The 21,637-nt window shown below is 42.4% G+C and overlaps 1 protein-coding gene across 6 annotated transcripts in view; it reads left to right on the top strand.

Annotated features, from left to right (window-relative positions):
• Positions 1-21,637, top strand: part of TPST1 (tyrosylprotein sulfotransferase 1) — a 172,628-nt gene that overhangs the window by 145,059 nt on the left and 5,932 nt on the right. For 2 of the 6 annotated variants that reach the window (XR_003939883.1, XR_003939882.1), the window contains 2 exons: positions 12,074-12,120; positions 18,748-18,790. Coding sequence is in view for 4 of the 6 variants with exons in the window: in XM_030185609.1 (XP_030041469.1) it covers positions 12,074-12,109 (36 nt within the window). In the remaining 2 variants the exon portion in view is untranslated. The remainder of the gene's footprint in view (positions 1-12,073; positions 12,121-18,747; positions 18,791-21,637) is intronic. The other 4 variants (XM_030185609.1, XM_030185607.1, XM_030185611.1 and 1 more) reach the window with 2 other exon arrangements.

Raw genomic sequence — 21,637 nt, 5'->3', positions numbered from 1 at the left:
CATATATGCAGTGGTGTGCTGGAGGCAGCTTGTTCAAGCAGGTTGTTGATTTTTGGTCAATTTTGTGAGCCGGTTGTTGCTGTAATCAGCTGGGGCAGGAGCGATCCTCTTACACTCCTGCCCATGCAGTCTTCACTCCCTTCCGTAGTCCGTACTATTGAAAATGTCTGCCGTGAGTTCCTTGCTGCAAGTTCCCGTGGCAACCTTGCGAGACTGCCACTGAAACTTTACATTTTCAATAGTACGGACTATGGCGGAGAGTGGAAACTGCAGGGACAGGAGCGTATGAGGATCGCTCCTGCCCCAGCAGACCACTGGACCACCAGGGCTGTGTAAGATAGGAGCGGAGGGCTGTGTAAGGTGGGAAGCAGGGAATGGGAGGGGGTTTGAAAAACATGCTATGTAGATGAGTGGGTTAGAAAGGGGACAAGCTGCATGGATGAGAGGGAAGGGAAAGGGGACAAGCTGCATGTAGATGAGAGGGAGACAACTTAAGGGAAAAGGGAGAAATGCAACATATAAAAGGGGATGGAGAGGGGAACATGCGTGTGCTGTACATGGATGGGAAGGAACGGAAAGGGGGTTATGCTGCTCATAGTTGTTTGCTGCTTTTTTTGGAAATATATTAAGTACATAAGCATTGCCATGGATATTTACTTTTTTGTAAATATATATCTTTTCTAATTTTGTATTTAGCGGATGCATTTCTGTTACTTTTACCAGTATTTTCACTGCATATATAATCTGTGGTGCCACGTTTCACCTTCCAATGGCATCTTCAGGAGAACGACAGTTTGGATAAATGTCTCTTCAGCCTCCTCTCTACTGCTGTCTACATGTGTCGGAGTTTTCCAGCTGTAGAGAGGAGGCTGAAGAGACATTTATCCAAATTGTCGTTCTCCTGAAGACTTCATTGGAAGGCAAAAAGTGGCACCGCTTAAAGAACGTTTAATGTTATGAGAGAAGCAAGTCAGGAGAAGAACAGTTTTTTGAATCACGGATCCACAGAGAAGATGATCACTGAAGTCATTTATCAACAGATGTGGGGCAATGGAAGGTTAAGGGGCCCTTTTACTGAAGGGCAGTGGGGCTACCACGCGGGAAAACAGCACTACCGCTGGGCACGCTCAGTGTGCATTGTTTCCCACTCCCAGAAAATACATTTTCTTTACTAGCACGGGGGAGGGGGGGTGGTAATGGGCAAAGCGCATGGCCATTGCTATGAGCCGCCCAGTTACCATGCGAGTCCTTATCGCTTGCTAAATAGGAGGCAGTACATGGCCATGCGCCAATGTTTTTATTAGCGCACTGCCATTTACTGCCTCCATTAAAAACAAGGGGTTTTATGGCCACGGTAAAAAGTGGCTGGAGCGCATGGCAAACCCACACGCTAAAACCACCACAGCCACTTTTTAGCGCGGCTTAGTAAAAACAAAACCCCTAAGTGACTTGCCCCGAGTCATAAATTGCTGCAGTGGAAATGAAACCCGGTTCCCCCAGCCCACTGCACTAACCATTAGACGACTCCTCTTATGTTCTTCTGTACGTTCATATGCTGCCATTTATAGTGGGGAAATGCCTTTATAAAATTATCCCTGCAGTGCAAATTAAAACCATCTAAATGCACTAAACAAAATGAAATGACAGCATGTCTCCAGTGTGTGATTCAGTCAGGTACAGCAAACCAAGAGGCTTATTTCAGTCTGGGAGTTAGTTTTGTAAGTCAATTTGTTTTAATTAATTCTAGGTTATTTAAAATTACCTTGATAGGAAATAGGTATCCTGTTTCTAGTATAATCTCTAAATACTAGTTTACTTCCAGAGTTTTAAGAAATACATTTATGGTATAAAGGCAATGGTGGTAATTTTAACCAAGGCTCAACTCTTGGAAGAATTGGGATTGGTGAGGGGTAATTGTATAAAGTATTTTCTGCATGTAAATCGGTTTTTCACACAGGAAAGGACCTTCTATGTAATTCAAGACTGTATGCACACAGAAATTATGCACCTACTTTCATGAAATCAGTGCACATAGGCATTCATGGGCAGAGCAGAGGTGGAGTTGTGATGTACTTGCATATTTATAAAATATACGTGTACACATAAATGTATACCTTTTCTGAACAGGTATAAATTTGTGCGTCATCAGTTGCCTTTATAAAATATCCTTTCCTTGACCTCTCACTTAGATACCCTGTTGTAAAATCAAGCCCAGTATGTCTTGCATGTTATGAAATGAAATTAGATTGGTTAAACTTAGCTGTGACCCTTAAATTCTTCCAGAAATATCCAAGAATTGCTCATAATGCCTACTGGCACAGTTCTTCTCCTACTGAGCCAAAAGAAATAAAGTATGTTTATCTTGGTGTCTCTCTTATGTCCAGCACTCAAATGTGGATTTAATTGCATCATTATGCATTTAACCCTTTGTGAACATGCTTTTTTATTGTCCAAGCAGTTTTCTGCTGTTCTTTTGGGCCTCCAACTGAATCAAAACTAGGCCTGGGAATCTAGTACATGGATCTCTCATTTCTAATAACATGGAGATTTTTTTTGTCTTATTTTATGTCAACATAAGAATAGCCATACTGGCTCAGACCAATAGTCCATCTAGTCCAGTATCCTGTTTCCAAGAATGGCCAATCCAAGTCACAAGTACCTGGCAGAAACCCAAATAGTAGCAGCATTCCATGCTACCAGTCCCAGAGCAAGCAGTGACTTCCCCATGTCTGTCTCAATAGCAGACTATGGACTTTTCCTCCAGGATCTTGTCCAAAACTTTTTTAAACACAGATACGCTAATCGCTGTTACTACATCCTCTGGCAAAGAGTTCCAGAGCTTAACTGTTTTGTTGAGTGAAAAAATATTTCCTCCTATCTGTTTTAAAAGTGTTTCCATGTATCTTCATTGGGTGTCCCCTAGTCTTTGTACTTTTTGAAAGAATAAAAAATCGATTCACTTCTACTCGTTCAACACCACTCAGGATTTTGTACACCTCAGATATCTCCCCTCAACCATCTCTTTTCCAAGCGGAAAAGCCCTAACCTCTTTAGCCTTTCTTCATATCAGAGGAGTTTCATCCCCTTTATTATTTTGGTCGCTCTTCTTTGAACCTTTTCTAATTCCGCTATATCTTTTTTGAGATACAACAACCAGAACTGAACGTAATGCTCGAGGTGAAGTTGCAACACAGAGGCATTATAGTATTCTCAGTCTTTTTTACCATCCCTTTCCTAATAATTCCTGCCATCCTGTTTGCGTTTTTGGCCACCACCACATACTGGGCAGAAGATTTCAGTGCATTGTCTACAACAACACCTAGATCTTTTTTTTGGGTGCTGACCATCAGGTAACTATGATTCGGATTATTCTTCCCAATGTGCATTACTTTGCATTTGTTCAGTCTTCCAGTTTCCTAAGGTCTTCCTGCAGTTTTTCACAGTCTGCATATATTTTAACAACCTTGAATAGTTTTGTGTCATTTGCAAATGTAATCACCTCATTCATTGTTCCAATTTCCAGATCATTTATAAATATGTTAAGTAGTGCCGGTTCCTAGTACAGATACCTGTGGCACTCCACTGTTCACCCTCCTCCATTGAGAGAAATAGCCATTTAATCCTACCCTCTGCTTTCTGTCCAATAACCAATTCCTAATCCACAGAAGGACATTGCCTCCTATCCTATGACTTTTTAATTTTCTGAGGAGTCTCATGGATCCTCACAAGCTTAGCCAAGATTGGGTGGCAGAGCCGGTGGTGGGAGGCGGGGCTAGAGCTGGGCAAGACTTCTACCTTCTGTGCCCTGAAAATGGCAGGTACAAATCAAGGTAGGGTATACACAAAAAGTAGCACATATGAGTTTATCTTGTTGGGCAGACTGGATGGACCGTGTAGGTCTTTTTCTGTCGTCATCTACTATGTTACTATGTTATGAGGAACTTTGTCAAAAGCTTTCTGAAAATCTAGATAAGCTACATCAATCGGCTCACCTTTATCCACTTGTTTATTCACGTCTTCCAACTTATTTTAGCCTAGTCAGCACAATGACTGATCTCATCTGAGAGCCACACACCAGGGCTCCTTTCAAAACCCTGTAATCATAAATATAACTTATATTTACCAGTACTTTAGATCCAGGACAAAGAAAAATAGATATATCAGTATAAAAAGATATATTTACCATGTATTATAATGTTGTAAGTTTTTTTTTATTTTGAAGCTGGAGTCTGTATATTTTTACTGACTGTGACGCCACCCAAAATTACTTCCTACTCCAGGACTCTGACTCCACAGCCCTGGTGTGGAGTTGGGCACCACTTTTTGCAAGATAGCTGCACTGAAGCAGGAGTGAGTGGGCATTGCCCCTGCCTCTTAGTCACACCCTGGGAAGGGAGGTCTTGGGGGCTTAGAAGGGGAAGATCAGGTAGAGAGAGGGGTGCCACTAGACACCAGGGAGTAGGGTTGTTGCTATTTGGGGGGGGGGGTTAATAGTGGGGTGGGGGAGTGCTGTTGAGCTATTACAATTGCAGTGTTTTGTCATAAAGGCCATAATCTACAGAGGGAACAGGGCAAGCTACCAAATAATTCAAAATTCCCTGCTCAACTTGCTGGCAAACATGTGACTACTACACAAAACCAGTGCAAATACCACACAAAAAAAGAAAAAGGCAGGGAGTATAGCCTCAGAGCTAAACACCCCCTCTGGGACAAAGTCTCAACAACAGCTGCGTACGACTGGTAGCGCTATAGAAATGATTTGTAGTAGTAGTAGGAACTACAGCAGGCACATTCCCTGTCACTGACAAAAAATATATAATGCAAGTAGCAAAAAAATTCAAATGACATAAAAAAAAAACTGCACCACAAACGTGAACGGTCACAGTATGTCAGTCAAACAGAGTCACTACAAGCTGATGTGAATTCTAAAGAAAGAACAATGGTACCGGAAGGAATGGACTGAAACAGAAGTAAACAGATACATATCATAAAGCAAATATAACTTAGCTGAAAAGTCTTGAATGTATGCATGCAGTCCAACTGGCACCAGCTGAAAAACTTTTCAGCTAGGTTATATTTGTTTGCAGAGAAGGAGACAGCTTAGACTGAGGGGCCGATTCCTAAAGGTCCCTGGAAAGAACCACTTACTATTTCCACCTCAGTAAAAGTTACCAAGGTGGAAATAGAGCGATTCCCAAAGGAAATCACATGCAAATGAGCTGCTTGGAAAAACAGCGACAGCTCAGTAGGGGAAAGCCCAACGCATGCGTACAGCAGCCAGTCGCTAAGCATGACTGCTACCTGCATGCGCAGAACAGCCCAACAATTAGCCTGCTCCCTTCTTTCCAGAAACCCCCATCCCCAAGACCTGTCATATTTTGTAAATCTCACATAAAAAGAAATGCGTAAGCCAGGTCATATATAAGCATGAATCATTTTTTCTGTCCTCTGCCTTTTCAAAATATTCCTTGGCACTTCAGTGTATGAGGGCTTTCTCAGAATGGTGTGCACTACATACGGCTTTCATACAAGCCGTGTGTAGGTGGATTTTTTTATTTTTTTGCATAAGTGCTTTTAGGATATGAGACAATCATCCTTTCATCATAGGTGCTGACTCCGTGGGTGCTGTGGGTGCTCGAGCACCCCCAATATTTTCACCCGCTGGAAGTCAGAACCAGAAGTTCCCTTCCCAGCCAGCTCGACCTGCCCGGTGCCCACCCTCTTCTCCCTCAACAGTCCTCCGCCGGTCCGCCCTCGCTTTCCTACGTGCCGCCCAGAATTTTAAAACTCATCTTACCTCGGGGTCCCGGCAGCAGCAGTGAAAGGCGAGCAGGTTTGGTGCTTCAGCCTTCCCTTCTCTCTCAGCTCTGGTCCCGCCCTCATTTCCTGTTTCTGCAAAGGCAGAACCAGAGCTGAGAGAGAAGGGAAGGCTGAAGTGCCGAGCCTGCTCGTCTTTCACTGCTGCCGCCAGGGCCCTGAGGTAAGATGAGTTTTAAAATTCTGGGCGGCACGCAGGAAGGTGAGGACAGACCAGCGAGGACTGTTGTGGGAGAAGAGGTCGAGCTGGGGTTGGGACTGGCACTCAGAGGGAGGGGGGGAATGCACCACCTGTAAAAAAAAAAAAAAGTCAGCACCCCCAATCGTTAAAAAAAGTTGGCTCCTATGCCTTTCACCCCCTTCCCACTACAGGATTACTCTCTGGGTAAGAAAGTTACATTAAAATACCAGCTCCACTTCCTTTGAAGGAGAGACGTAGGTTTGGGAAGGGGCGGGAGAGAGATCATGTTGCAGTGGTGTACAGAAAAGGGGCATATATCCTTTACAAGGTTTTCCCCAAGGAGGTTTTACTATCCCCTCAGCACGCACTCCCCATAACAGAAGCCTAAGCTCTGTAATCAAAACCAAAAGGAGATTCAAAACGCAAGCAAGGGAATCTTTTAAGCAACAAACCATGCATAAACCCAGTAGAGAAAATGCATGATTTTTCTTCACATGGCTGTCAGGCAGCAGAATTCAACTGAAGTTCTTACCTTTTTTATACCATCTCCTACACTTGGAAGGCTGGTGCACAGAGTCAAAAGTTTGTTGGAATGGACAGAATTTGGACAATAACTGCAATATTGGCAAATCGCGCAATAGTCAGCAAAAAGCAGCTCAGTGTTTGTGTCCACGTCAACAAAGTTGTGACCTCCCCCCCCCCCCCCCCCCCCCCCGAAGAAGGCACATTGCCGAAACATGGTCCGTTTTGGGTCGGGATTGTTTAAACAACTTTTACTGGCGAATACATTTTTATATCTTGAAGATACTGGACTCCTGGTTGTTCTTAGAACTGTTACCTTCCACTTTGAGTTTATTTGTTCGACTGCTGTGGAAGTATCCATCTCCCTCGTTTGGTTCGACCGGCAGATAAAGACCTGCATGGTCCATCCAGTCTGCCCAACAGTCACATTCATTATCAAATTGTAATTGAACAATCCAATAGTATTGCAACATTTTTATTTGCTAAGTTCCATTTCATGATGTCTTCTCCTCCCCCACTGAGATATACAGAACCTGCATTCAGAGCATACAATATGAATGTGGTTTAAAAAATATGCATACTTGTTCCTGATCCATGCTTGCCATTTTCAGGGCTCAGACCATAAAAAAAAGTCAGCTCCCCACTACTGGAGCTGCCATCTAAGCACCACTCCTGCGCATCATAAATTTATTTATTTACTGCATTTGTATCCCACATTTTCCCACCTCTTTGCAGGCTCAATGTGGCTTACATTATGCCGAAATGGTGGTATCCATTTCCGGAATGAGACATATTATTATTAATTTTTTTATTTTATTTTTGTTACATTTGTACCCCGTGCTTTGTACTCATGGCAGGCTCAATGCTGCTTACATGGGGCAATGGAGGGTTAAGTGACTTGCCCAGAGTTACAAGGAGCTGCCTGTGCCTGAAGTGGGAATCGAACTCAGTTCCTCAGGACCAAAGTCCACCACCCTAACCACTAGGCCACTCCTCCTTTAGCTTCTTTTGCATGAAGCTTATGACTGTGGGTCATGCATTTGATATACCGCCTCTCTGGAGTACAACCAAAGCAGTTCACATGTTACATACAGGTACTTTTTCTCTCCCTAGTGGGCTCTAAGTTTTGTACCTTGGGGCAATGGAGGGTTAAGTGACTTGCCCAGAGTCACAAGGAGCTGCCTGTAGTGGGAATCGAACTCAGTTCCTCAGTTTCCCAGGATCAAAGTCCACCACCCTAACCACTAGGCCATTCCTCCACTTAATGAACTTAACTATTGATATATTAAATTTTGTTTTGATACTATCCTCTTTTCTATTTAGGGATCCTTTAAGGCTCATTTTCAAAAGAGAAAAACATTTAAAAGGAGGCATAAACCGGCAGATGGACATTTTTCTCACCACATTGTCCAAATTGTTACATTCAAAACCCATTTTCTAGACATTTTTCTATGCAGTTTATCTGCAGTGCATCCAAATTTCAAGAGGGTGTAACAAGGACAGTATTTGGGTATTCTTAAGACATTCAAAATGTCCAGGACTAAAACTAAGATGTTGTGCGCTTAGACCTGTTTTAATAACGACTAAGCCACAAAAAAAAGTGCCTTTGATGTTGTGAGGTACACCTGCTACCAAGCACATTTAGGATTTGGTACCAGCTGCTATTGAACAACACTCCACTAGAGAATAGGGGAAGTTGCCTCCTTAATCCCCCTGTGGCTTTTGACCCCCCACCCTAAATGCCAGACTGGCAAAGGAAACAGGTCTTTCTATCAGCTAAAGTAAATGTGTACATGGCATAAACACATTTGTGTGCTAGTTTTCAACCCAATTACATTTTCAACATTTTTTTTCTAACATGGATATTTATTCCACTTGCACTTGGCACATAAGCATCCACTTCTCTCGTATTTCAGAACAGCCTCTATGTCAGCAGATTGTTTTCTAAAATATTAGTGAGTGAAGCTTAAGACATGTTTACCTGGACCTTTCAATTCTGACTTCTATGTCCTTTGTAAAATGGGGCTGTTAATGTTTGTAACAGGGGACATGAATAAATGTTATAAATAGTTTAGCATCCCTGTCTCTGTAGGAATGAAATTAAGATGAGAACAAACAAGAAGATATAAATAATTGTAATCCTTTTTAACTGCTAAGAAAAGTAATACCAGGAATGCTAAACATGGCATGCTGTTGAAGATGCCAACATAGTGTGATATGTCTGGCTTGTAACTTGAATTGTGGCTGGTTCTCCTGTTGCAGAGCCAGCACCCTTTCTCCTTTCTTTCTGTTAACAACACTATGTGGTTTACTGATCAGCAGCTGTTTTAACCATGCTTCACTACCTATGGAATACCCTGTGGTTCAAGTAGCTGCTCATCAGTGAACCACGGAGTGCTGAGATGAAGGGAGGGATACCAGTTCTGCAGCTGGAGAAGCAATTGCTATTCAAGCTACAGACAACATAAGAACATACTGGGATAGAGCGAAGGTCCATCAAGCCCAGCATCCTGTTTCCAGCAATGGCCAATCTAGTTTACAAATATCTGGCAAGATCCCAAAACAGAAATAAACAGTGGATTTTCCCCAAGTCCATCTTATGGACTTTTTTTTTTAGGAAGTTATCCAAACCTTTTTTAAACCCCACTAAGCTAACTGCTTTTACTACATTCTCTGTCAACAAATTCCAGAGTTTAATTACACGTTGAGTGAAGAAATATTTTCTCTGATTTGTTTTAAATTTACTACTTTGTAGCTTCACTGTATGCATAGGAGCCAGCTCTGTGGGTGCTGTGGGTGCTTGAGCATCCCCAATATTGAAAAAACTCATTGACTGTGTCCAGGAAGGTGGCATTTGCATTGGATTTAGCAGCCCCAATAATTTTTAAAAGTGGGCTCCAATGATTGTATGCCCCCTAGTCCTAGTATTTTTTGAAAGAGTAAAGAACCATAAGTACATAAGTACATAAGTAGTGCCATACTGGGAAAGACCAAAGGCCCATCTAGCCCAGCATCCTGTCACCGACAGTGGCCAATCCAGGTCAAGGGCACCTGGCACGCTCCCCAAACGTAAAAACATTCCAGACAAGTTGTACCTAAAAATGAGGAATTTTTCCAGTCCATTTAATAGCGGTCTATGGACTTGTCCTTTAGGAATCTATCTAACCCCTTTTTAAACTCCGTCAAGCTAACCGCCCGTACCACGTTCTCCGGCAATGAATTCCAGAGTCTAATTACACGTTGGGTGAAGAAAAATTTTCTCCGATTCGTTTTAAATTTACCACACTGTAGCTTCAACTCATGCCCTCTAGTCCTAGTATTTTTGGATAGCGTGAACAGTCGCTTCACATCCACCTGATCCATTCCACTCATTATTTTATACACTTCTATCATATCTCCCCTCAGCCGTCTCTTCTCCAAGCTGAAAAGCCCTAGCCTTCTCAGCCTCTCTTCATAGGAAAGTCGTCCCATCCCCACTATCATTTTCGTCGCCCTTCGCTGTACCTTTTCCAATTCTACTATATCTTTTTTGAGATACGGAGACCAGTACTGAACACAATACTCCAGGTGCGGTCGCACCATGGAGCGATACAACGGCATTATAACATCCGCACACCTGGACTCCATACCCTTCTTAATAATACCCAACATTCTATTCGCTTTCCTAGCCGCAGCAGCACACTGAGCAGAAGGTTTCAGCGTATCATCGACGACGACACCCAGATCCCTTTCTTGATCCGTAACTCCTAACGCGGAACCTTGCAAGACGTAGCTATAATTCGGGTTCCTCTTACCCACATGCATCACTTTGCACTTGTCAACATTGAACTTCATCTGCCACTTGCACGCCCATTCTCCCAGTCTCGCAAGGTCCTCCTGTAATCGTTCACATTCCTCCTGCGACTTGACGACCCTGAATAATTCACATCTACCTGTTCCACTCCACTCATTATTTTCTCCAAGCTGAAGAGCCTTGCCCGCTTTAGTCTTTCCTCATAGGGAAGTCGTCCCATCCCCTTTATCATTTTCGTCACCCTTCTCTGTACCTTTTCTAATTCCCTTTTTTGAGATGCAATGACCAGAATCGCACACAGTATTTGAGGTGCGGTCACACCATGGAGCAGTACAAAGCATTACAATGTCCTTATTTTTGTTTTCCATTCCTTTCCTAATAATACCCAACATTCTATTTGCTTTCTTAGCCGCAGCTGTACACTGAGCAGAGGGTTTCAATGTATCAACTATGACACCTTGGTCCCTTTCCTGGTTGGTGACTCCTAATGTGGAATCTTTCATCACTAAACCACCCTATCGTCGTCTAGTTCATTGGCCTATTGTTAAGAAGGCCCCTTCTAGTTTTTCAATCAATTTGGGGCTTTTGAACTGCCAGGCCCTTAGGAAGAAAACATCTTTCTTCTATTATTTGATTTTTAATCTTTTCAGGTTCTTGCTTTAACAGAACCGTGGTTGAGGTCAAGTGAAGAACCCTACCTTGATCAATCTTTACCACTGCGTTATCAGGCTTTCATAGTTTGTGGATTAGCCTTTGTCTTCCTGCAATCTTTTTTTGGTTACAAAGCTTTCTTTTCCTTTTCAATACCCTGAATTGCTTTTGGTGCATGTTTCTTCACCAGTTTTGGAGACAAAGTGGAGGAGGTCGCTGACCTCATCAAGAAATAAAATGACACCATTGCCACGCTCTGCCGGACATCTTTTACACCTACCCCCCCCCCCCCCCCCCCCAACCAACAGATTTGTTTTTCTCTGGCTCCATCTGCTGGCAGAGAACATAACCCATTCATCTAGACTGGTTTGTCAGGACTCAAGGAAAAGAAATTAACAGGCAAGTCCAAAATGTTATCTTATATGAATTCATTTTTGCTCTTGTTGTGCATTTTTTATTCTGATCTCTCTAGACTGTCAGAAGGCTACTGACGAATGGCAGGCAACTGAGCCAGCCATGGCAGGGGTCAAAGTGATGTTGAGGAGAAGAGAGAAGAGAATTTTCAGTAATAGGAAGTTTAGAAAATTCTGCCCTTGAGTAATACAGGTTTCTTGATTTAAACACTTTCTATACTGCCCCAATAATAAGCTGGTTTGTAAAAACAAACTTGCCAGTGTATGGCTGCTCTCTATATTTTGAGGTCAGATAATTTATTTTACACATTCAATAGATGTGCTGTAAAGCTGGTGTTAGAGAGGCGAGGGATGAGAGGTGAACAATTTTACTATGTAAAAAAACCATCTGAGCTTTGCATACCATTGCATTCTTGGGCCACTTTAACAGCTATTTTGTCCTGTTTACCCAGAAGAAGATGGTACCACACAAGCAAGAAATGGCTGATAATGAACTCCCTTGAGCTGTGGCAGAGTTGTATTGATAGCATAGTTCCAACCTTTTCTGCAACTAACTGAGGTTCAGGAAGACTTACAAAAGAGCTTTCCACATGCTTCCTTAGATCAGTCTGTCTGTTTCTTATGCAAAAAAAAAAAAAAGTTCCATGATTTTGGGGGGAAAAAAACGACAAACAATTCTGGTTTCTTTTGTTCTAGCCAAAGATAAGAAGACAATACAAGAAAAAGTCCTGAGGCAAGATAAAGTGAGCATGGGGTACCTTTGTGGTGTCTGTTTCTTGTTTGCAGTGTTACTATATCCCACAGCTGTAGGCATGCTCATTTAATCTTTCTGATGAACCTGTGTGATTTTTATCCAGGCTTCTAGCTTTGTGTCTGCTCTCTAACATGTTGAAGAGCTGCCTTGTCTGCTTTGCAGGCCCATGCTTGTGTTTAAAGCTTCAGTATTAACAGCAAAGCAAGTAGTACATAATTTAGTAGCCTGTTTAAAGAAATAATTTGTCAGAGCTACCTGGCTTTGTTTTGTTTCACACACATCCAAATCTGCAGCTACATAGAAAAATATTGTCAGCAGGCCACCACCTTCAGGCCTTTCTGCAGGTATGAACTCGGCTGACCCTGGAAGGGCCCTTCCCTGGACACAGCCAGAAGCAGACTCCAAAAATATGCTTAAAACCGCTTTATTCCATCAGCAAGGCCAAGACATTTCCTCTTCCAGACAAAGTCCTTGGTTACAGCACATATCACCCCTTGTTCCTCCCCCCCCCCCCCCCCCCCCTCCGCTGGCCACAGTTTCTGGATACAGTTTAAATCATTCACTGCTTCCCCAGCATGGCATGACTTCTGGACACAGTTTAAATCACTCACTGCTTCCCCAGCATGGCATGACTTCTGGACACAGTTTAAATCACTCACTGCCTCCCCAGCATGGCATGACTTCTGAACATAGTTCAAATCACTCACTGCTTCCCCAGCATGGCCAGGTTCCTGGACACAGTTCAAGTCACTACCAGTTTCTCCAGCTGGGTGTGACTTCTGGCCACAGCTGAAATCATTCACTGCTTTACAGAACAGCACCTCTCTTTCCCTTGAGTGGAACAGCTGCTTAACTTTTCCTCCAAGCTTTCCCCAGCCTTGAAGAAGGTTTGTATTGAAGCCTTTCAACTTCTTTCCTTGTACTTGAGCTAGAGCAGCAATCTCCATGGGCTCACTTCCCCAGTCATCTTGGGCTTGGATCTCCTCTCCAACCTCTTTCTCCCCCTCCCATTCCGTGGGCTTCTCTCCCTTTATGGTCCCCAGCTGGTCCTCTCCCTCCTGATTATTCCTGCTCAGCCAATCCCCCTCCTCTCGGGATCCTGGGACTTGTAGTTCCCTTGCTGCTCCCTTTGCTTGCCCCCAGGGCTTTGCAGGGGTTCTTGGGAACTGTAGTCCTCCTCCCTTCTCCGGCTCTTGGGAAACTTATGCCTCCGTGGGAGCGTGGCTTCCCAGCCCCTAGGATCCTGGGACTTGTAGTTGGAATCCAGGGTATGAAACCTACCCATCTTGCTCCTCTCCCGGATCCCTTCTTCCCTGACCCTCAGGGGTTCCTCACAATATATATATAGATAGATAAATAGATCCGTTTACACCATTATACGTTCAGACTTAGCTGCTAAATGGGCAGGATTTGAGGCATTCTGAGTTGTGTGCATAACTTAATCCAGTAATTAGCTGTTAATTTGAATTAACAGTCAATAATTGGTCTTAATTAGCAGTTACACATGGGACTACCATGAGTTGCTATTCTATAATTTGCACACTTAAATTCCAGAGTATGCAACTTCAAGGTAGCCTGGGACATGGGCAGGGTAGAGGTTTCATGTCTATGATTTGTCTGCACTGTTCACTGTGATTACAGTATAGTGAACGTGCATTTTTCCATATGCACCAGTTATATTTATTATCCTTCCATTCAGAGTCTGTTTCGTGACCCCTGAGGCATGTGGCTTTGTCCATCGAAACACAGCCCATGTTGGGTCTTTGTTGCTGGTGCTTTGAATAAAGGGTATTCTTGAGAATTATCCCAACAGCTGGGTGTCATTGGTGTCATCCTCTTCTTCTCCTGTTCTGTTTTATAGTGTCATAGAGGTTCCTTCCTGCATCGTTTTTTTTTACCCCCCCCCCCCCCTCCAGGTGAGGAGTGTGTCAGGCAGTTAGGCTCATGGATTATAGAATGCTATAATTTATGCACCTAACTGCCTACAGTTATTCAGTTATTCCCACTATAGGCTAATGCCTAAAATTAGACATGTAAATGCAGATTTACACTAGTACTTTATAATGGTAGTTGCATGCACAGCTGCCATTATAGAAGTTATGCTTGGCCTGTATCATCTCTCTGCGCCTAAACTTCGGTGAGCTTTTGAGAATTTACCCCCGAGGGAGCGATTCTCTAAAGTTCACCAAAAGTTAGTCATCAAAATGCAGGGCACTAAGCATGAATTCTGTAATGAGATCTGGGCACCCAAGTACTATTGTAGAATAGTGGTTTAAGCTGACATTTCCGCACCATTTAGATATGCCACCGAACGCCACGATTGTAGCAGGTGTATGTGTGCGTTCTGAAATGCAGCACTTTAATGCATAAATGACACTGTTCTATAAGAATACTCAAAACTGGGCTGTGAACTAAAGTGGGAAGAAGTAGTCAATAGTCATAACATCCGTCTTATCCCACTCAAAATGTAACAGAGCCCCGAAAACCTCAGCGGTGCACCTTACATGTAGATAGGATTTACTGCACCCACCTCATCATCGGTTCTCAAGAGGTTCATTCGCCAATTTAGAGTAAATTTGTATCTTAATTTCTGAACTTGCCCATGGATATTATCTTGATCATATGTACATAATGAGAAAGACTTTTGAACTGTAAATATCTTAATAGCGTGCACTTACCTTGAGCAGAGCGTAAGTCAGACAGGGGATAAATGGTCCGACACTTCTCTGGCAAAGAAGTTCCGATATGCAGGAGCTGAGCTGGCGCTAATGAATTTTTGAGGGGATGGTCCTTGAAACAGCCCTGGGGGGGGGGGGGGGGGGGCGAAACATGATCGTGTTGGACAATTTATCCCCCGTCTGACTTATGCTCTGCTCAAGATAAGTTGCACGCTGTAAAATATTTACAGCTCAAAGTCTTTTTCATTATGTACATATGATCAAGATATCACCCATGGAGAAGTTCAAAAATTAAGATACAGATTTATTCTAAATTGGTAAATGAACCTCTTGAGAATTGATGACTAGGTGGGTGCAGTAAACCCTTGCATTAAATGCCGCTGAGGTTTTCAGGGCTCTGTTAAATTTTGAGTGGGATAAGACGGATGTTATGACTGTTGTATAAGATGCGTCTTAATTTTTATTTTATTTATTTAGAATTTGCTGACACCTTTTTCAGTAGTAGCTCAAGGTGAGTTACATTCAGGTACGCTGGGTATTTCTCTGTCCCTGAAGGGCTCACAATCTAATTTTGTAGCTGAGGCAGTGGAGTGTTAAGAGACTTGCCCAAGATCACAAGGAGCAGCAGCAGGAATTGAACTGGCTACCACTGGATGTCAAGACTGGTGCTCTAACCACTAGGCTACTCCTCCACTTGTGGGAGATGCTTTTACTCCACCTTCATAAATGCCCGCCTTGTATTTGCGTGCTAAGCAAGTAGCATGCTAAGATTGTTTTATTTTTTATTTTCTGCATTTATATCCCGCTTTAGACCAGAGCAGGGTACAATAAAACATACATAAAATATGTACCAGTAAATCTGTAACATTCACTCATGTAAGCGCCAGTATTCTATCATCTGAGCACTCAGGCACTCACATTATATAATAAGGGGAATAATCTATAAGTGTAAGACAGTATTGGGCAATTAGTGTACCTCTAGTTGGGGTATATGAAAGGCAGGTGTAAATGAAATGTCAACTTTGGAAGCTCTGCTTGTATATTTAGCTGTGCTGTCTAAACCATTAACTGTGCTGAATATATGTACACGTCTGAGGAAAAAATGGGACACATGGTTTAGGAAAGGGGTACAAGGGTTTTATTGAACAGTTAAGGGGTAGTGGGAGCCAAAAAAGGTTAAGAACTCTTATACTAGGTGAACCTTTAGCCTTGCAAGTGCCCCCTCCCCCTCCCCCCCCCCCCCAATTTTTTTTTTTAAATTCTGCATCCCTCACACACACACCTCTCCTGGAGCTTCAACAGTCCTCCTTTTCATACCAGTCCCTAGGCTTTGATTGCAAGGGAGCTGTGGTCATCACCACAAAGACAAAGTTAGTTTTGTTGCAATACCATAGTTTTGACCACAGTCCTCTCCATTGTCTCCTTCCAGAAGGGAGAGCACAACCAGTTCTTCAGTTAATAAAGGCTAACATGGCATTGGAGCAGGAGGAGGACAGTGCTTCATGCCCAACTGTCATTGAATCATTACTGCTTCTCATTCTAGCGCTGATCTGAAACTGTTTAATTCATGCCTTGTTACCTGTGGATGCCACAAGGTTCAAACAGCTGCTGATCAGTGAGTGGTGCAATGTTAGCAGGAGCAAGAGAGAGGTTCCAGCTTTATGGCAAAAGAACAGCAACAATTCAAGCTACAGAGAACTTGGAGGCAGATAATGGAGAGAGGCATGGGACTGAGAAAGCCAGGCCTTCCGAGGTTGTGGGGAGACAGGAGGACTGTCCATCTGTCCATCTTAATGCTGGTCATTAAGGTGATAGTATTTGTACCATGTCCTGTAGCTTTAGCAGTGGCAAAATTCTTTGAACTAGGTGCTATGATGGTAAATGAGTCATGAATACATGCTCTCCAGCCTAGTTCTGCTTCATGCAATGCTTTATTTGGTTAAGGCTGAAGCTGGTACAGTCATAATATTACAGTCATAATATTGCCTCACAAATTTGAAATATGTCAGCTGCACAGAAATGTAATGAGGGCTTGTAGAGTGTTCTCAGTGCACATCTGCTACCTGGCTACTAAGATTTTGACGTGGCTGTTGAGATAGGTGTAACTTGTTCTCTGGGTTGTACTAGGCCAGTGGCTAACTAGGAAGATGCCAGAGGCACTTTATTGATGTGAAATGAGAAGCCTCAAAATGAAAAGTAATTTTAATAGTAGAAATTTACTTTTCTACTAGAGTAGTAATATAGCTTGGCTTCCAGCAAATACACCCCTACTCTGTCGAGCAAAATATTTTTGGTAGTTTGTAGTCTCAGTAGGATTTGAGCACATTGTTTGTTTTTTTTTTACAAAAAAAAAAAATCAATGTTATATTTTGTTTTATTACTTGCCAGTTTTGCAAATGTACTTGGCAGAATAGCAGTCATAAAACATTAAAAACATTATTACATCCTCTCCAATAAATTCCATGGTTACAATCAATGTAAAATTCAGCCCACCATACCTCATGCATACTAGCACCTCTAAGCTCTTCTTGAAATGCCATGTTTTGAGCTTCTGCTGGAAGACTAAATTCTTGTGTGTTTCACAAGTGTCCCGGTGTAGCTGTTTCCATAAAATAGGTACTGTGGGGGTAATTCTATAAGGAGCTGCATAAAGAACACTACTACTACTATTTAGCATTTCTATAGCGCTACAAAGCGTATGCAGCGCTGCACAAACATAGAAGAAAGACAGTAACACACGCATGACACCATTCTAATTATTTACATGCCTATGTGGGTGAACAATCTCTTACAGAATACCAATCAGTGGAAAAGTACATGCTATGCTTTGCTAGTGGGCATGCATACTGGCAGAGCTTGGGCAGAGGACACATTATGCATGAAAATGATAGAACACTAATTTATGCGCTTTCATGTATCTAGGCTTGGGCATTTCCACCAGCTACAAGGATAGTATAAGTGGGTGCACCTAGACATACATGCATTCTCTGCCACTTGCGCTAAGAGTTCTAGAAATATGGGTGTCTGTATTTCTTCATAAAATATGCATTGTATCCAGGGCCTATAGCAGGTGCCCTGTTATGCAGTTACCCCCTATGTGTATGAGATAATCCATAACAGAGGTGTAGCCAGACCTTGATTTTTTTTTTGGGGGGGGGGGGGGAGAGGGCACATTTTTCCTCACCACTCTCTGCCCCCACTACAACCCCACATACCCGGGCTTGTAGCAGAAGCTTTCCTGTGGCGATACTCAGCACCATGCTGCCTGCCCTGCTTTCCCGCCCCGGTTTTAGTGAAATTCAGCATGCAAGAAGCTCGCTCATGCTCAATTTCATTAAACCAAGCATGCGTGCGAGGGAGGAAGGGAGAAGCAGGGCAGGCAGCATGGCGGCGAATATTGTGCAGGAAAGCTTCCGCTGGCAGTGCTTGGGGATCCCCTACCAGCCAAACCATTAGACTTTGGGGACCCAAAGTGGGGGGGAGGGGGGACCTAGACCCCCCCCCCCCCCCCAAGGTCCCCAGTAGCTATTCCACTGCTAACAGCAGGTAACTAATAATAACATCCATCTTGTAAGTGAATTTGAGGGAGGCATGCCATTGCAAACAGTCTCTTAAATAATGTGGCTGTATTATTCAGCACTTTAAATGGTGCCTAAAGGTTATAGCATTTTTAAATTTAAATTTTGTAATGAGTTATATAGAAACACATACCCTTGTTTGTGGGGGTCAAACTATATCTACGTTACAATGAGCATCTGAAATTGAATCCCATGGCTGGGGTTAATTCTCATTTGTAGTACAGAGTGAGTTTGCATGAAAAATAAAGTATGAGATCCAAACCTTGACCTATGAAGTCTTCTTTAAAATTATTGCTATGTAAAAAAAAAAAAAAACACATAACGATTGTTCCTGTTTAACTGTGTTCCTTTCTTTAACAGGACTAAACCAGTGGATCAGTTGTATACTTCTCTTACACAAAAGGTAACAACTGTCTGGAATGCAAGTACAACTTGTGATCTAGTCACTGGCAATTTGTGCAGAAAATAATGGCCGGCTTTTTGTGTATTGATTGCAAGAGCGCACATCAACAACATGGACTATATTCTAATAGGACTTTATTTACAGGATGTTTATTTATTTATTTGTTGCATTTGTATCCCACATTTTCCCACCTATTTGCAGGGTCAATGTGGCTTACATTATTCCGTGATGGCGATCGCCATTTCTGGAATGAGGAATACAAAGTGGTATTGCATTAAAGTTCATAAGTGACAGAGTAGATTAAGCAGTCATGTATAGACAATTCATTTTTGGAATAAGAAATAAAGTGGCATTGCATTAAAGTTCATTAGTGACAAAGTGAATGAAGCAGTTGATTGTAGAGAGTTCAGTTTTGTCCAGTTCTGGTATAGGTTTCGTTATCTGGTATTTAGAATGGATCATTGTGTATTGGTATTCCTTATTGAACAGGTTGGTGTTTAGTGATTTTCAGAAGTTTGTTAGGTCGTGCATTGTTTTTATGATGTTTGGTAGTGCATTCCATAGTTGCGTGCTTATGTAGGAGAAGGTGGATGCATATGTTAATTTATATTTTAGCCCTTTGCAGCTGGGGTAGTGGAGATTCAGGAATGTGCGTGCTGACCTTTTTGTGTTTCTGGGTGGTAGGTCTATGAGGTCTGACATGTAGACCGGGGCCTCGCCGTGAATGATTTTATGAACTAGAGTGCAGATTTTGAATGCAATACGTTCTTTAAGTGGGAGCCAGTGTAGTTTTTCTCTTAAGGGTTTGGCGTTTTCGTATTTCGTTTTTCCGAATACGAGTCTGGCTGCTGTGTTTTGGGCAGTTTGGAGTTTCTTAATGATTTGTTCATTGCATCCAGCATAGATGGCATTGCAGTAATCTAGGTGGCTTAGCACCATTGATTGTATCAGGCTGCGGAATATTTCTCTTGGGAAGAAAGGTTTTACTCTTTTGAGTTTCCACATTGAATGGAACATTTTCTTTGTTGTATTCTTCTCATGGCTTTCTAGTGTGAGATTTCGGTCAATTGTAATTTTCAGGCTATCTGAAACAGGAAGGGTGTAGTCTGGGATGTTTTATAGTGGTGGCTTTGTTCATGTTATATTGTGATGAAAGGATGAGACATTGTATTTTTTCTGTGTTGAGTTTTAATTGAAATGCATCCGCCTATGAATTCATGATTTGGAGGCTGTGTTTGATTTCGTTTGTGATCACTGTTAGATCATGTTTGAACGGGATGTAGATCGTAACATCATCTGCATAGATGTAAGGATTAAGGCCTTGGTTGGATAGCGATTTGGCTAGAAGTGTCATCATTAGGTTGAAAAGGGTCGGTGAAAGCGGTGATCCTTGGGGTACTCTGCATTCTGGCTTCCGTGGTAATGATGTATTCGAATTTGATATCACTTGGTATGTTCTTGCGGTTAGGAAGCCTTTGATCCAACTAAGTATACTTGCTCCAATCCCGAAGTATTCTAGGATATTTAATAGTATTTTATGGTTTACCATGTTGAACGTGCTGGACATGTAGAATTGTAGGAGACGTACACTATTGCCAGTTGCAATTGCTTGTTTGAATTTGGTTAGGAGAGTGATTAGTACTGTTACGGTGCTGTGGTTGGATCAAAATCCAAATTGTGATTCATGTAATATTGAGAATTTGTTTAAGTAGTCGGTAAGCTGCTTGGTTACCATACTTTCCATTAGTTTGACTGCCAGAGGGATAGATGCTACCGGGCGTAGTTGGTTATGTTGTTTGCTTTTTTCTTTGAATCTTTAGGTATTGGGGTGAGTAGTATGTTTCCTTTATCCTTAGGGAAGAGACCGTGTGGTAACATGTAGTTTAGGTGTGATGTGAGGTCTGTTATGAAGCATTGAGGGGCGGATTTTATTAAGTTGTTGAGGCATATGTCCAGTTTGCAGTGGGATTTGGCGAACCTGTTGATCGCATGGGTGACTGTTTCATCGGTAAAGAGCGAAGTTTGTCCAGATTCGGTCTGCTGGATATTCATCGGGGATTGGGTCTAGACAGTCAATGAATTTTTTGTGATCGGTGGTATTACGGGGTAGCGTGAGTCGTAGCTTTATAATTTTCGCGTTGAAGTATTTAGCAAGGTTGTCTGCTGATGGGGTGTCTGTGTTGGTTGTGGTAACTGGTGTGGTATCTAGTAGTTTGTTTACAAGTTGGAAAAGTTTATGCGTGTCTTTGTAGTCTGGCCCTATTTTGGTTTTGTCTTATTGCGTATTTGTATTTTCTTTGCATTTGTTTCCATGTGTTAAGTGTGTAGTCATCTTTTATTTTATTCCATGCTCGTTCAAGCCTCCTGGTTTGTGTTTTTAGTTTTTTCAGTTCTTTGTTAAACCATGGTATCGAGTTATGTCTTCATGAAGTTCTTGTTTGTAGTGGTGCTATTTTGTCTAATATGCTTCTGCATCTGTTGTCCCAATCTAGGAGATAGTGTTTTGAGTCTGTTTTTGCTGACCACTCACTCTTGTAGATGTGTTACCAGAATGTTACAGGGTCAATTTGGCCTCTCGTGGTGTAGGTTGTGCGTTTTTGATTGTGGTGTGAGCCTTTTTTTCGCCATTGTAGGGATAGGTTTAATTTGTGGTGGTCTGACCATGGTATGTCAGTCCATTTTGTTTCTAGTAGTATAAGGTTCTGGTTGGAAAATAATTTGTGTGTAATAAGGTCAAGTGTGTGCCATTTAATATGGGTTCTGAAGGGCAGCTGGTAATAGGGATGTATGTGTTAACAAGCAATTGAATCTATTCAGTCAACTCCATGGATTCAACGTATTGCCTGC

Source organism: Microcaecilia unicolor, chromosome 13, assembly GCF_901765095.1.
Source record: "Microcaecilia unicolor chromosome 13, aMicUni1.1, whole genome shotgun sequence".
NCBI lineage: Eukaryota > Metazoa > Chordata > Amphibia > Gymnophiona > Siphonopidae > Microcaecilia > Microcaecilia unicolor.
The sequence above is the reverse complement of the archived record's forward strand: the minus strand, read 5'-3'. Positions and strand labels throughout refer to the sequence as shown.